General features: G+C 35.4%; 4 protein-coding genes across 4 annotated transcripts; 2 read left to right on the forward strand and 2 right to left on the reverse strand.

Annotated features, from left to right (window-relative positions):
* Nucleotides 1–279: 279 nt before the first annotated feature.
* LOC126754166 (tRNA-splicing endonuclease subunit Sen2) lies at nt 280–1,225 on the forward strand. Its single transcript, XM_050466121.1, has 2 exons — nt 280–879; nt 937–1,225. The coding sequence occupies exons 1-2, from the start codon at nt 435–437 to the stop codon at nt 1,209–1,211; spliced, it is 720 nt and encodes a 239-aa protein (XP_050322078.1). The 5' UTR covers nt 280–434; the 3' UTR covers nt 1,212–1,225.
* LOC126754167 (COX assembly mitochondrial protein homolog) lies at nt 1,159–1,718 on the reverse strand. Its single transcript, XM_050466122.1, has 2 exons — nt 1,585–1,718; nt 1,159–1,527 (listed from the first exon to the last, which is right to left on the reverse strand). The coding sequence occupies exons 1-2, from the start codon at nt 1,640–1,642 to the stop codon at nt 1,223–1,225; spliced, it is 363 nt and encodes a 120-aa protein (XP_050322079.1). The 5' UTR covers nt 1,643–1,718; the 3' UTR covers nt 1,159–1,222.
* A 633-nt stretch (nt 1,719–2,351) lies between these two features.
* Nucleotides 2,352–6,552, reverse strand: LOC126754165 (acetylcholine receptor subunit alpha-like 1). Its single transcript, XM_050466120.1, has 5 exons — nt 6,398–6,552; nt 6,119–6,297; nt 4,761–4,859; nt 2,915–3,473; nt 2,352–2,846 (listed from the first exon to the last, which is right to left on the reverse strand). Exons 1-5 carry the CDS (start codon nt 6,483–6,485, stop codon nt 2,491–2,493), a joined length of 1,281 nt encoding a protein of 426 aa, XP_050322077.1. The 5' UTR covers nt 6,486–6,552; the 3' UTR covers nt 2,352–2,490.
* A 3,026-nt stretch (nt 6,553–9,578) lies between these two features.
* On the forward strand, nt 9,579–15,825 carry LOC126752384 (acetylcholine receptor subunit beta-type lev-1). The gene is made up of 4 exons (XM_050463129.1): nt 9,579–9,786; nt 12,705–12,910; nt 12,996–13,623; nt 15,278–15,825. Exons 1-4 carry the CDS (start codon nt 9,732–9,734, stop codon nt 15,676–15,678), a joined length of 1,290 nt encoding a protein of 429 aa, XP_050319086.1. The 5' UTR covers nt 9,579–9,731; the 3' UTR covers nt 15,679–15,825.
* The last annotated feature ends 354 nt before the right edge of the window (nt 15,826–16,179 follow it).

The following is a 16,179-nucleotide window of genomic DNA, read 5'->3' on the forward strand; positions in this document are numbered from 1 at the left end:
AACATTGACAGCTGACTTTTGTTTTTGAAGTGCTCAACTATTCCTCAAATATCGAATTTTAGTAAAGTGGTGTATTTGTATTTTAATTTGCAGAGAAAATAGTTATGGGGCAAATTATATTGTATCCGCATTATAATTAATTTCATTAAAGAAACAATGTGCAGGAATTAATAAAGAAAAATATATAAATAGCAGTTTTTTAAGGTTTTATTCCTTATTTTGATTACTACTAGAACACTCTGTGATCCCTGACGTTTAAAATTTATTTCACCTGTTACAAAATTTTGACATTCAGCTGATTATCAACTTGTTTAAAATCAAAAAAAAAGTAATAATGCATAAACAATAACAAATTATGTGATTATAAAGTCGAAGATGCCTTTTTAACCAACGCATTCCATTTCGTTAAATTGTCACTATTGTCCATATTGATAATGTTATTTACTCCAATAATTAAACAAAAGAAAGGTGGCAATAAAAGCTCATTGCCACCACCTCTTCCGGACGGCTCTTCGGTAATTGGAGTATTCACCGGTATTTCGGTAGAAGTGTGCGGTGCCGAAGATATTAGAAAAATATACGAAAATGGATTTTTTGGTAAAGGCAGTAAATCCAGAGGAGCGCCGAAATTAGTAACAACTGGCACCATCGATGATACCGAGAGCCTGTCACTGGAATTGGAAGAGTCTGCATTTCTGGCATATTTTCTTGGTATCTTACGTATACACGATATCCAATGTAACGAAATGCAATTTAGAGAATTTTTGGAAGCCGCTAAAAATGTTAATTCGCATTTTTTAGAATGTTTGGGTTCTTATCTATATCTTAAGTCAAAAGGATGGGTTATTAAAAGTGGTATTAAATTCGGCGGCAACTTTTGTGAGTAAATAAGCTTATAACTTTTATTCAATCAATACTTAATTTTATCTTTTGTAGTGATTTATAAAAGAGGTCCGCGTTACAACCATGCTAGCTTCATTATTTTTGTACATATTAAATCTGATACAAAAGATATCTCAATCAAAGACCTCAAAGGACTTCAGCGCATTGCCGAGACCTCAGATAAGGATGTCTTGTTGCTGGAAGTGTCGAAACCTAATGATTTAACTTATAATACTATTTCCGACATTGCTGCACTTAAAATTTCAGAAACAATAATTCGACGATTTAACAGCACTTCATTTGTACAAAGTCAAAAGATAACAAAATAGAACGATGAAAATTACATTTTTTGCACACGATGTTTTTTTGGAATGCCAGTACGACGGTAATCTGAACGCTCTTCCAGATAAATTTTAGTGCATTCTTCTCTAAATTCATCATTTTTATACCATTTGGTTAGGCATGACTTCAAAGCGGAATTTTCATTTCGGCATGTTACAACCATTAATATGCTGTTTGCCTTACAACACGTTTCAAATTCCTGTACTTCTTTACTGCAGTGAATTTGTTTCGCTCGATCTCGCATAATCCTGGGAATAAGCACTTCCTTTTCCACTTTCCTCAAGGAGGTGTCGTTAGGATCGCCTTGAAAAATTTGAATTGCAAAATTAAGCTTACAAAATTGTTAATGATAAGAAATACCCAAATCATGTGGATTGTTTGGATTAAAAGCAATTTTTTCCTCCGTTTGTAGACTCATATTTCTTTTCTTTAAATTTACTTCACAATCTCAATACAAGCTCGCACACATAACAGAAAGGCTGAACAGCTGACGTACATATGTTATATAGTATTACCATCTCGAATTTTTATTTGTTTGCTTGAGGAATTTTTGATGTAACTGTATAATTCTGTAGATGCAGAATTTCTATTTATGCACGTACACATGTGTCAAATTGCAGTAATCAATTAATTACCTTTTGTTGTTGTGTAGTGGCATAAAACATTCACAAATAATTGACAATATTTTGCTCAACTGGCGTGAAACCCATTTCCTCTGATCACCATCCGGTGGTGAAGTGACATCCATTAGCACGACGTGCTTTAAGTTTTGCACTGGCCGTTCTTAATTACATCTGGAGTAAGTTACAATAAGACAAAAAGCAGCATTAGCTCTTAAATAGCGCACATATGTATAAGCTGACCCAACTTGTGTAGAAATTTTAAGATTAACCGTAAGTCGACTACGGAGACTTGTTTCCGCCACAGTCAGTTCTAGATATCGCAAATCCAAAGAAAAAAATTTACATATTATATTTAATTCGAATTTTCCTATTCAGAATAGGTCACCACAGAAAACATTAACTTTGTCGCACAAAAGCGAAGCGGAAGTGCAGTGTATTATCGCCGATGTACATATGTATATATATTGTATACAACTATTTCCAGGACTTGTGTTTAAGCCTAACTTATATCATATTTCAACGTTTTTTATTTAACCGGAAAGTAATTAACACGTACATACATATATCATATTTGTCCTCAAGTTAATGATTTGAATTTATGTATACATATGTATGTATGTAATAATACCTAAATTGACATTGTTTAAACGAAACATACAGTAGCTAAAATTAGATATGCAATGCTAAATATAATAACTGTAAAACTCTCCATAAAGCTCGCCAACTGCATCCATTCATAAGGTGTTTCGTCGGCAGATATCAAATTACTAAACTCCTGCAATGTCACATCCTCAAATTGAGCGTTCACGTCGCAAGTTTCAGGCTGAGCAAGACGCATTTTCCGCTTTGGTGTGATATAAGAAACAAATGAGTGCCGGAGCAAGTTAGATATAGCGGGATGTAGTTTGCCGCGATACGAAGCATGTGTGGCGAATATTGAAAATACGGTCAGTAGCTGTTGGAATGTAACCAAAATGTAGCTGCAACTGAAAAATTTCGCTGCAAATAAACAAATGCATTAACCGCTTATAATTTTTAAATTCATGAATTTCACCACACTAACTCACCAACGTAAGGTGTAGTACGCGCGAATTTACCCACATTTTGAGCAAAATATAGCAAAACGAAGGTTATTATGATCAAATTCAAACCATTGAGACATATTTTCGAATGATGACTTGTCTCAAAACATAGTGTAAGCATTGATAGTAATATAACCGTTGAACCCAGCGCGCGAAATACGGTAACAAAGGCACAACGTCGCTCAAAACTCAGATGATACTCCATAACGATATATGGCTCGGCACAACACGAGTAGACAGTGGCTACACGTACCACACTGAAATCAGTCACCTTATATTTCATACTCGCCATATACTTATCCTCAAAACTCATGCTGTCATTGGGGTTCGTGTAATTCTTAAAGTCCAATTCGAAACCATCATAAGTCCACGAACCGAGATTCAGTTTACACTCATGTTTATCATGTGGCCAATTATTCATGTTTGTGGTGCAAAACACATTCATATCAACGTTATCGCTCCAGAGTACCATGCCAGTGTGTTCCAATATGACGGTGCCGTGATGGTGCATTCGTAGAAACTTATCGGGCGCATTGTTGTAAACCTAATAATTTTTCGCAAATATATACAAACATAAATTTGAAATATGTTAATATGTGAATATGTATACCTATGTATTTGTGTACATATGGAATTATATAAGTATATATGAACTACTCATTTGCAGCGCACCAATGGAGACCAGGCACGAGCCATTGGTGCCCTTGTGATAACTAAGGAATTTTTCTCAACTTTAAATTGGGTTTCTCGCTTATGATGGTAATCGCAACAAATAAGTGGAACGGTGTATATACACACATACAATATACATATGTATGTATGCACAGGGTGACCCTAAATTAACGCAAGATTGGAATTAGAGAGAAAACACAGTTTTTCGTCTTTCGATTGTAATTTGTTTGTTGATACACTGAGGATGAAGTTAATTATGGAATAAAACATTAGACAAAAGGCCTCCACGACTTATAACACTTGCCAACAAGTACTACTACTTCGGACTAAGTAGGCAATTGAAAAGTAAAGTCCTCTCTCGATGAACAAATACCAAACTCTACGAGTCACTCAACATCCCCATCCTGCTATATGGTACAGAGGCATGCACGATCAATATCTGATGAGTCTGCGTTACGAATTTTCGAGAGAAAGGTTCTGCGGTAGATTTATGGTCCTTTGCGCATTGGCAACGGCGAATACCGCAGTCGATGGAACGACGAGCTGTACGAGTTCAGCCAATTAAGAGACAGCGGCTACGCTGGCTAAGTTAAGTCGTCCGAATGGTTGAGAGTATTCGGCGCAGTACCCGCCGGGGGAATCACAGGAAGAGGAAGACCTCCACTCCGTTGGAAAGACCAGATGGAGAAGGACCTGGCTACACTTGTAATCTCCTATTGGCGACAAAGACCGAAAAGAAAGAACGACTGGCACGCTGTTGTAAAAAGAAGATGGTCCATTATGCAAAGTCAGACCAAACAGTTACATGTTGTGGATGCTAATGATTTTCGACAATCACATGTGGGTCCTCAGAACACTAAAAACAGCAACTTGGGTATTAACAAATCCATAAAGATCAAAATGTGCTTCATCCCTTTTAGTTTTTCGAAAAACTGCGATTTTCCTTATTTTTGATATTTTGTTCCATAATGAAGACCCATTTTTCCATGGTGTATCCATTTTTACTAAACCTAAACTGTCAGCTCTCCTATAGTTTGTCTTTTAAGGTTGTCAACACTTTACTACATGAATGGCGGCAAACTCAAATCTTGCGTTAATTTTGGGATGTATTGTATTTGTATTATTATTACATACATTATTTATATTAGAGCAAACAAACCTCTAAGTCTGGCACCCAAATCAATTTTTGACGCACTGGTATTCGTGTTAGATTATTGTAATCGCGCGGGTTCCAACCCAATTTGGGATCTTGCCAAAGCTAAAAAAATAAAAATAAATTATAATAACTTCACAAAAATAATATGTAAATTTAAATAAAATTTTTTGTATCAAAAAAAAAATAAAATTTTGCTCGGTCCATCAAAAAACATGCTAAAATGATCAAACAGGAAAAAACGTTAACTTCGATTACACCAAAACCATAATACCCTTCTAAAATACAAAAGATTTAATATAAGAACTTGATTTTGATTGGTCAGTTTGTATGGCAGCTATATGCTATAGTGCTCCGATGTGAACATTTTTTTTCGGAGATTGTACCACTGCCTTGAATAATAGTCCGTGTCAAATTCCGTGAAGATATCACGTTTTATAAAAAAGTTTTCCATACAAGGTCACGGTTTTGATCGTTCAGTTTGTGTAACAGATATATGCTGTAATAGTCCGATATCGACGATTTCGATAATATAAGTATATATAGGCTTGTTAGCAACAGATGTTGCGGTGATATATTGTTCAAAGTTAGGCATAAGACCGTCTTTTAAGCGGCCAGATTACTGCAATATATTTCAATCTGAGCTCATTGCTATTGGGAAACTCGCGAAGCTAACCTCTAATCCATCAGAAGTCAACTCCAGAGTTAACATTTACGTGGACAGCCAAGCTGCAATGAAGGAGTTAATCACGTTTGCCATATCAGCCAGAAGTGAAGCAGGATAGTACTGGAGAGTGTCGCCTTAACTATCATAAGCGACTTCACTTTTACTGGTTGCCCGGACACAAAGGCTTAGTGGGCAATGAGATAGTGAACGAGATTGCCAAGAGTAGTGTATGGCTGTCACACGAAATCGTGATCAACATTGGAAAGTCCAAGCATTGTATATACGACAATCTGGATAGGAGCATGGCAAGGAGAATCAAAACACGATGAAACGATTCTAACTGAGTGCAAAAAATGAAAAGTCATGTGTGAAACGATGAGACATTGGAATCGGTATGGTTAGTGAGACACAGAGTCTATTGAAATTTGCGACAATAACTACGAAAAAAAAAAAAACAAAAAAGCTCCAACTTCTTTTCCCGTCTTAAAATCGCGTATCCTATTAGGCTCGGTGTTGTAAACAAAAAGAAGACTCACCGGGCCAATCAGGAGAGTACGGTGCATCAAACAGTCGTTTCTAGACTAATTCGACCAATTTGATCAAGTTGACAAGAGCACTTTTTCCTTCGCCTCATACATATTCGTAGTATATATGTATGTATGTAAATATCTTAATATTATTTCAATTACACTCTTACCACATTCAAAAGTCCCACAAAATGTACTGATCCATCCGACTCTCGAAAGTCAAAATGTTCTAACACTAAGTTTGTATGCACATCAATGCGTTGACCCTCGCCGGTGGGCTTAACGAGTGCATTGTAATTAACGAACAAATCAGTGATGAGCGACTGACGTGCCACGGATGCGGAGTAAACTGACAAACATGAAATTGCAAACAATATTTCCATTAATAAATGCACCAAAATTAAATATATATTTTTTCACACTAACGATATTTTCAATAATTTACTAACATTTTGATTCTGTTGTGATTACAATTGAAAATAGAAGTAAATAAAAGCTGCTTAAAGCAGACCACGATGTGAATTTCAGACACTTCATAGTGCCGCTGAGACGCCGCAATTGGAAAAGTCACTTACTCGTCTGCACTTCAAAATCAACTGATCTTCCAGGTCAGCCGGCGGGCTTGTGCTCATCTCTTAGTTGTACGCTTAACGCGCTGCATAATTTGTTTGTGATTTAATTTACTCAAGTAAAGTTAAATTGATGCTAAATTTAAAGCGAGATGGAACGACGAAGAATTACTATAGTCTCTTAATAGCTTGAAGTGCATATGTGTGTGGTGTAATATTGGCGGCTTAAGTTGTTTAGTCTACAATAAAAATAAGAATATTAATATAAAGTTTAGTGGAATTTTTTACATTCAGACCAGAAGTGTTCGATATATGTTCTTAACCATTACAAATATCGTTAACTTCAAATTTTGAAAAAATATACGTGGTCATTACTCTTGATCTCTCCCATAACCCTTTGAACTGATATACAGTCTAGAGTTTTTATCATTCTACTTACTTAATATTTCTAAGCTAAAAAGCTATAGCTTTGCTATTTGAACTGATTAATATTGGTGTTCCCGTTAAGTGAAAACTGCCACTTTCGCATCCAGAGAGTTCTTTCAACAACTTGTGGGTCATCAAAATGGTACTAAGAATTTTCAGAACCACTTTTAATACTTAAATGGAACTTAAGTAACGGTTGATCCAAATAGAGGTACTTTTTTCCCTCGACCGCTCGACTATCCCAATCGACATCGCTTCGTTCTATGGACTTTTGAAAAGTTCCAATGAGATCCGACGTTTTCGAGCCAAATTTTGTTCAGCGGTGAGGTCCATTTCTGGCTCAATGGGTATGTAAACAAACGAAATTGCCGCATTTGGGACGAAGAGCAACCTGAAGAGACTCCAGAGCGGCCATTTCATTCAGAAAGAACAACGGTTTGATGAGATTTGTGTACCGGTGGAATCATTGGTCCATATTTCTTAAATAATGATACCAGTGAGAACGTAACCGTCAATGGCGACGTGATCTCGGCGACATTTGGTCTCAACAAGACGGCGCCACTTCCCAGACATCGCATCTATTAATGTATTTATTGAGAGAAAACTTCGGTGAGCAGATAATTTCACCATTTGGGCCGGCTGATTAACCACCAAGAACGTGTGTAAAGACTAAAATCTATGAGGACAATACCGCTTCGATTCAAGATTTGAGCAAAACATCACGCATGTCATTCGCCAGTTAACCATCGAAATGCTCAAACGAGTCGTCGAAAATTGGACTCAACCGATGGACCATCTGAGACGTAGCCGCGGCCAACATTTAAAAGAGATAATCCTTAAAAAATAAATGCCGAAGAATGTTTTTTCGAATGATAGTAAGCATTCGCCAATAAGTTTGAAGTTTCCGTGTTTTTTTTACTTTAAAATGTACTTAGATAACTTCGAAATGGATTACCCTTTATAAAAACTTTTTTAAGCCATAATTTTTATAGAGTTACCGGAAGTTTCTTGATCTACTTTTTTTTTTGCTATTCGACATAAGTCTTCAATTGTTTTTGAATAAAACTATGAGTCTCTAGAAACTATGATAATGTCGATCTCAAGTCTTAGTATTGGTTTTTATATTGATTTCCAAACAGATTTTTAAAAGATCTCAGAAAAAAATTAAAAAATTTAAACATAATTATTTTTCTAACTTCTAATGTGAGAAAATTTAAAATTTGTCTAAAAATAAATTTAATTTATTATGGAAATCACTTCTTTTGTTACACCCTTAATATTTTTAAGTGAATTTATACAAATAAAGCAACAAAATACATGCACAAGATTTTAATACTTTAATTGTATATAGAAATGAAGATCGAAAACAATATGCACCCTGCAGGAAAATTCATTGCTAGTTTAGAATTGTTACGGATGTAGCACCATTATGAAGCCTTTATCAAACCAAACTACACAAAGAAAAATGATAAGAGGGTGCAATTAGTCGCTTCATAGAACATGCTCAAGCAAAAGGGATCAGTTGGTTCCATATAAAAAGATCTTCACATTGTTATAAAAAAGTGCCCGGAATTGTAATTTATAGACGGTCGAGGGATCGTTGAAGACTTGCCTCGTTCTGGACGACCTTTGAACTCTCCAACTGATGAAAATATTAAAAAAGTGATTGATATGGTGCTTGAAAATCATGAGGCAAGTGTTGGAGGATGACAAGAGAGCTCGATATCTCTCGCGAGTCCGTTCGAATGATTTTGGTGGGTATTTTGGGTATGAAACGCGTGCTTTCTCGACTAGTCCCGATAAAGCTGACATTTTTTCAAAAAGAGTACCGGAAACAGGTCTCATTGGACATGCTTCATCGTGCGAATTCCGATTTCAAATTCATGGAGAGCATTATAACTGCCGATGAGACATGGGTTTATGAGTTTGACATACAAACAAGTAAACAAACATCGGAATGTAGGGAAAAAAGAAGCCGAAATAAAAAAAAACACGCCGCTCAAAAATCAAGATGGTGCTCATTGTTTTTTCGATATTCGTGGTTTGGTGCATCATAAATTTGTTGCGGGCAATAAGGAGATATATTTGGCTGCATTGAGCCACGATTGTGAGCGAATTTAAAGCCAAAAGCGCATCGATCAACCACCGCATTCATCAGATTTAGTTCCGTTCGATTTTTTCTTGTTCCCCAAACTGAAAATGTCGCTTCGTGGAACCCGTTTTCAGTCGATCGTAGAGATAAAACTAAATTCGCAAAAGGAGCTGAAGGCCATCCACAAAGTGTTTCGAGGACTGGAAGAATCGTTGCCATAAGCGTACTACATCTGCTGCGGATTACTTTGAAGGCGACTGAATAAATATTGATGAATAATTAAATATGTTGCGTTTTATTTACAATTTCCGTGTACTTTTTTGTACAGCTCTCATTCATACAGTCGAAGTTGGTGCAGTTCACCTAAATCGTGAACTACATTTGGCTGACCAGTCTGCGTTTCACTACAGGGTATGTACTAAATGCAAAGCCAACTAAATTAACATACATACATATATCAGATGCAATTCTTATAGGAATTATATATATATGTACTCTCACACAACCTTAAGGAGCTGACTCCGAATGCTGTATTAAATCTCAGCGCAGTTCAGTTAAGTGAGGAACTCGGACGCGTACACTTCTCAATACGACTACAAAAATTTACGAATTCTTAATTGAAAATACAAAGTGGTTTTTTGATAAAAAAAAAATACTTACTTCCTGCAGTTTCGTTGTGCTTATCCGCCATTGACTATGAGTCGGTCGTTAGCGCTTGGAATTTGCTTATTTCTGTTGCAATCTGTCAACTGTAAGAATTCCGATATCTACAAAAACACACGCTCGGCGTTTATTGATTAATTGCTACATACTAGAAATGGGAATTATACATATGTACATACATTGTTGTATTTACAGTGATTTCAAATTTGAAGTGAATGTGCGACGAATAAGAGGGGAAAGATTTTAATCAATTCATACTACTTGAAATTGTTAATGTGGATATTTTATTAGTTAATCGTGTGGCTTGGAGCTTTAAGTCTCGATAATGATCTTGGAACTTCATGTCTCAATAACGCTTACTCATTCTTCAGTCAATATTTTGAACATGTTTTTTTGATTGGTGTTGATACGGACTTCGAAGAAGCATACAAAAGAATGCAAAATTTTTCTTTCTTTGGAAATATCGACATCGCAAATGTGGAATTATATATTATTAGGGTCTGGACTTCGCCAATAATCTCAAATCGCTAATTTTTGTCTCTAGGAAAGTGTTAAGCATTCCACTTCCTTCTTCTGACATTTTGAAATTTGCATAATACTGGTGGCTCATTGCAAATGCCAATTTAGAGTTGATTATTATAACGAATATTTCGGCACGATGCGAATCGAAGTCGTATGGCCGAAGTAACAGCCATCGCGTTTGAACTAAAAAGAAATATTAAATTACTTTTTATCTGAAGAATTTATGTGTTCCGGTGTGCCGAACTACCCGACAGGAAATTTCAAATCGTTTCTGATTTTTTTATAGCTCTGTACAATAGAAAAAAATCAGAACATTTCTAAGTTTTAAATAATAAGGCTTGCGGCTTTTCTAATTAAATAATTTTGGAATTTTTAAATTTTAATTTCCAACAGGGAGGGTTAAAAATTAAATATTTAATTGCTTGATAATTATTTTAAACTTATTATTGAATATTTAATTGCAAAATCAGAATTGAAAAAAAAATGAAAATTGGAAATAAAAATTTATAAAATATTTTTATGTTAAAAGTTAAAATTGGAGTAAAAAAAAAATTTCAAATCAGTCAGCTTATTTCTTTATGTCTAACTTAAACGCATAATTCAAAGTAAATAAATGTATATATATGTACATATATTAGACAAAAAGTGCTAAGCCATTTGAAATTTTTAAAATAAAAATAAGCATTCCTTTTACAAAGTTATTCAAAATACGAAGTACACAAGCGCGAAATAAATCAGAATTCAAACCACAATTATTTTTAAGTCTTAATTATAAAATTGAAATAAATCTTTTTATTTTTGAATCCGGTATTGTCATTTTTAGGTTTATAAATATTTTTCAGATTTTTAAAAGTATATTTAATTAAAATTTTCGGGATTACAAATAAAAAAAAAAAATAATGTTAATTCACTTGCTTTGGGAAATTTGAAGATATTTTTAAGAACATTTCAAGAAAAAAATTGTATACATTCTGACAAAAAGTACCCGGAAATTATAAATAAAACGCAAAATATTTAATTAGCCATCAATTTTTACTTTTTTGCCTTCAAAGTAATCCGCACCAGATGTAATACACTTATGCCAACGATTTTTACAGTCCCCAAAACACTTTTCATAAGCACTTTTTGGGATGGACTTGAGTTTCTTTTTTTTGCAAATTTCTTTTTATCTCTTCGATCGACTGAAAACGGGATCCACGACGCGGCAATTTTAGTTTGGGGAACAAGCAAAAATCACACGCTGCCTAATCTGATGAATACGTTGCTTGATCGATGGTGTTCATTCCGTTCTTGGCTTTAAATTCGGTCACAATCGTGACTCGATTCGATGGTGCATTATCATTATGTAAAATCCATGATTTGTCCCGACGGATGTTCTCACTCAAACGCCTCAATATGGTCAAATAGAACTTTTTATTGACCGTCCATTCCTCCAGAATAAAGTCATGATGCACCAAACCTCGAATATCGAAAAAACAATTGGCATAATTTTATTTTTGAGCGGCCTTGGCGTGTTTTTTTTTTTTTTTTGGTTTCGGCTCGTGTTTTTCCTTCCATTCCGATAATAGTTTGCATGTCAAACTTATAAACCCATGTCTAATCATGCTCCCCATGAATGTGGGACTTGTCGAGCATGCCCAAAATATACACCAAAATCATTCGAACGGACACGCAAGAGAAGTCGAGCTCTCTTGTCATCTCTCTAATACTTGCCTGACGATTTTCACGCACCACACTTTTTTAATATGTTCATCAGTTGAAGAACTCGATGGTCGCCCAGCACGAGGCATGTCTTAAACGATCTCTCGACCGTCTTTGAAGGCTTTGTACCATTAGTAAGATTGTGTTTTTGATTCACCGTAAACCTTTTCCAACATTCGCAATGATTTCGCACTAATTTTGGTTAGAAATACAAAATTTGAGACAAATTCTTTGTTTGATATTTGCAGCCATTGTAAAAATTGCAACGCACTACTGCCGACTTAAGCAGTTCATGTACACAAACTGGTTTATAGATCGCGCTCATATTTGGCATAGTAATTAAGGATAGTCCTAACAACTCAGAAAAATACATTTTTTTGAAATTTTTTAAATAAATTTCCGTTTTTTTGTCCTAATGTATATTTCAACCTTTTAAAATATTTTTACCTTTGACATTCGATGTAATTTTCGTTATTGTAAATAACAAGTAAATAAATCCTTCTAGCCCCGATAGAATTATAAGGGAACTTTCTCGCCATCTGTCTTGCTCATCCCCTTTTTCTAGAAATTGGCGCCTAGATGGTTAGGCTGAAAATTTTCTTAGAGTCGAAATCGAAAGAAAGAAGTACTGTTCTGTTAGTTCTTAGTTTTTCCTAACTTAATTAGCAAACCTCAATATCTCTCCACAAACACTCCATACCTAATATGGAAATTGCAAATTTTTCGATGTCATAACCTTACTTTTTGAAACATCACTATAATGCGTTTTATTTTTCAATGCAGCACAAGATATCATTGCCAATGGCACAAAATCTTGGAATATCACCACCTTGGATCGGTTGCATCTACAGTTATTTATCAACTATGATAAGAACGTACACCCCTCATATCACGGTATACCGACCAATATCACATTGGGTATGTCGGTCAACTACGTCGATATTGATGAGATAAATGGGAAAATGATTTTGCACTCTTGGTTAAAGATTGTAAGTGAAAAACCACCTCAAATTATACTGCTAAACTATTTTTGAACAATTTTCTATGCTAAATATTTTTTAAAAATCTTTACAGCGGTGGATGGATGAAAAACGTTCGTGGAACAGTGCAGATTATGACAATATAACGCAAATCCATTTAAAACCGAAAGAAGTATGGAAACCAGATTTAACACTTTTTAATAGCGCTGGCGACAAGAGTGACTACTTGGGTGATACTCAAATATTATTGTCGAACGATGGCAGCTTCTTATGGGTACCACCAGCCGTATACACCGCATATTGTAGCTTGAATTTCCGCAATTGGCCCTACGATACGCAAGTGTGTAAAGTGAAGGTCGGCTCATTGGCGCTCACGTACATCGATGCACGTTATCTGGATTTGAAAGAGAGCTTAGACTACAGTGACCTAGTACAATCTACACAGTGGGAAATCGTTGAAGGTGCTACCTCATATCGAAAACAGGATTATTATAATTACATTGAGTTCAGATTTAATCTAAAGCGTCGTTCGTCAATGTATACAGCGGTTATCTTTACGCCAGCTTCCTGCATAATATTACTGGCGCTTTCCTCGTTTTGGCTGCCCCCGCAAATGGGTGAAAAAATACTACTGAACGGTGTGCTGATTGTACTCATAGCTGCTTTTCTCATGTATTTTGCGCAATTACTGCCGATCTTGGCCGAAAATACACCACTTGTAGGTTTGTATTAACATACTCGTATGAGCAAAAAAATAGTAAGAATTTGTTCATAATTTTAAACTTCTTGATTTATTCTTCAAAATCTATGTCGTCCCCCTTGGCCCCAATACACTTGTACCAACTTTTTTCCAAACCTCGAAACAGTCAAATTCAATTTCCGTAATAGTCTTCAATGCGAGTAGCGATTTTTAATGTCTTCAATTGACTTAAAACAGTTTCAAAACAATCCAGAGCAGTCGTTTAAGTTTGCTGAATAGCCAGAAGTCACACGGAGCTAAATCAGGTGAATACGGTGGTCACGGAGCAATATTTGTTGAAAATTTGGCGAAAAGCTCACGAAGAATCAATGAAGTATGCGACGGTGCATTATCGTGGTGCAAAAACCGGGAGCTGTCGGCCCATAGTTCCGGCCTCAAACGACGCATAACACTAAAATAGTACTTCTTGTTTACAGTTTGGCCGGTCGAAAGGTCGGAGTGCACCATACCTCGATAATCGAAGAAAACTCTCAACATAACCTTGATTTTTAACGTTTCTTTCGTGCGCATAGTTCCAAGACTTATCGCAAGTAACAATACGTTTCATGACATTTTCGTAGTCGGAAAGTATTGTTTCACAGATATTAATGCGAATCCGTTTTTCAAAAAAAATGCAGTAATTTTGGAACAAATCGTGCTTTGACTTTTCTTATGTCCAAATGATCTTTCAAAATGGTTTTCACTGATAATTCCGATATTCCAGCGTTGCCAGTAAGATCTCTGACTGTCAATCATCGATTCTCAAGCACCAATTCCTTTATTTTATTGACGTGTTCATCATCAGTTGATGTTGATGGCGGTTTTGAACGTGGTCAACGCGTTCCCGACGCTCTTTGAATAATTTGTACCAATCAAAAGCACTTGGTTGCGACAAACAATTATCACCGAAGACCTCTTAGAACATTCTGAACGTTTCGGTACCAGTAACTTGATTTCCCATACACATTTGGCCACAGTATTATTATAACGAATGTAAACAATCTAGGCATTTTTATACCAATCTAGGGATAGTTTTCTTTCGATTAAAACTAAAAGAGTCAGTGCGGTTATATATACGTAGTTTAAATGAACCAGTCCGTCCGTGCAAGTCAAATTTATCATGATTGGTATACGTATTTCTTGGTTCCATCTCAACAAAGTTAAGAGATCGTGGAGCCGAGAATGGAGATATTTGGACAATGTTTTTTGGAAAAGTGGTGACCCTGTACTTTTTTTGTATATTCGGTCCATGACTAAACTCATACACCAAATATAATTATTTTTCTTAGACTTTATGCCGATGATAACGGCATCAATGTGAATGCTATATTTATAAAATTGAATGAAAATATTTTCTCAAGCATACTTTATGGTAGTTTAACCCATAAATAAATGAAATCAATCCATACCTTTTCTGTCCTTATAGTTACATATATCCCATATAGTGAATTTCGACCATCCGTTTGACTTTATTTGATATTATTGGTCAATGTGTGTGATTTGGTCAAAAATTAATGTAATTAGGCCAAATCTTAGTTTAGCTTCAGTATTATCGGTTCCCCATCAACTTATTTGTTAAGCTTTGAATTGAAAGTTTTAATATATTATATAATATATTCTCTTTTTCTTACTTTCAGTACTGTTTTACAGCTGTAGCTTGTTGTTGCTCAGCATCTCAACGATAATTGCCGTGTGTGTATTGTATCTCTCAACGGCGAAGCATAAACGGCACTTACCTGACTTTGTCAAGACCATACTTAATGGACCGCTGAGCAAGATTCTTCTGCTAGAAAACTTCACATTGGAAGCGGAACCGCACACCGTTAGCATGAATAACGGCACAAAAGAGTTGGTCGAGCATCAATATGAGAATCCTGACGGCATAACCGATGCAGCGGCCATGCATGCATCCACCTCGTCCTCTGCTAATCGTTTCATTCAATTTGAGTGGATTTTATTGGCCACGGCCATCGATCGTATTGCCTTTCTATGTTATAGCCTTACATTCATAATTTTGTCTATTTTATATGCTGTCTAAATTAAATTGACTTTAGTAAATTATGTTTCTATGATTATTATCAAATACCTATTTGTAAACATACAAACTGATATATACATATGTATGTACATATTGTTTTGAATAAAATTAAATAACAATAAAAACAAAGGATGTAAAACTCTGGAAGTATTAGTTGGTTGAAATCGCATAACTTCTTTTCAGCGTGAATTAACAGCATCTAAATTAAATTATTTTTATTGTAATCGCAAACATTTTATTATTATATACTTGAAAGGAAAGAATCAGAGGGAATTTAAAATTGTGTTACATGGGAAGTAGGCGTGGCTGTAGTCCAATTTCGGGCATTTTCACATTCACAATGTAACATAAAAATGTCAGGAGAATGCAGGTCTGGAGATATGTATGCGATTTCACTTAAAAGTGCGCGGTACCACGCCCAACTACTCGTCCGATTTTGACCTCGGCTCCATTAAAGCCGTCTCTGGCGTATTTAGTTATTGATTTATTGCGCTTTTAGTA

Source organism: Bactrocera neohumeralis, chromosome 3 (genome assembly GCF_024586455.1).
Source record: "Bactrocera neohumeralis isolate Rockhampton chromosome 3, APGP_CSIRO_Bneo_wtdbg2-racon-allhic-juicebox.fasta_v2, whole genome shotgun sequence".
Lineage (NCBI taxonomy): Eukaryota > Metazoa > Arthropoda > Insecta > Diptera > Tephritidae > Bactrocera > Bactrocera neohumeralis.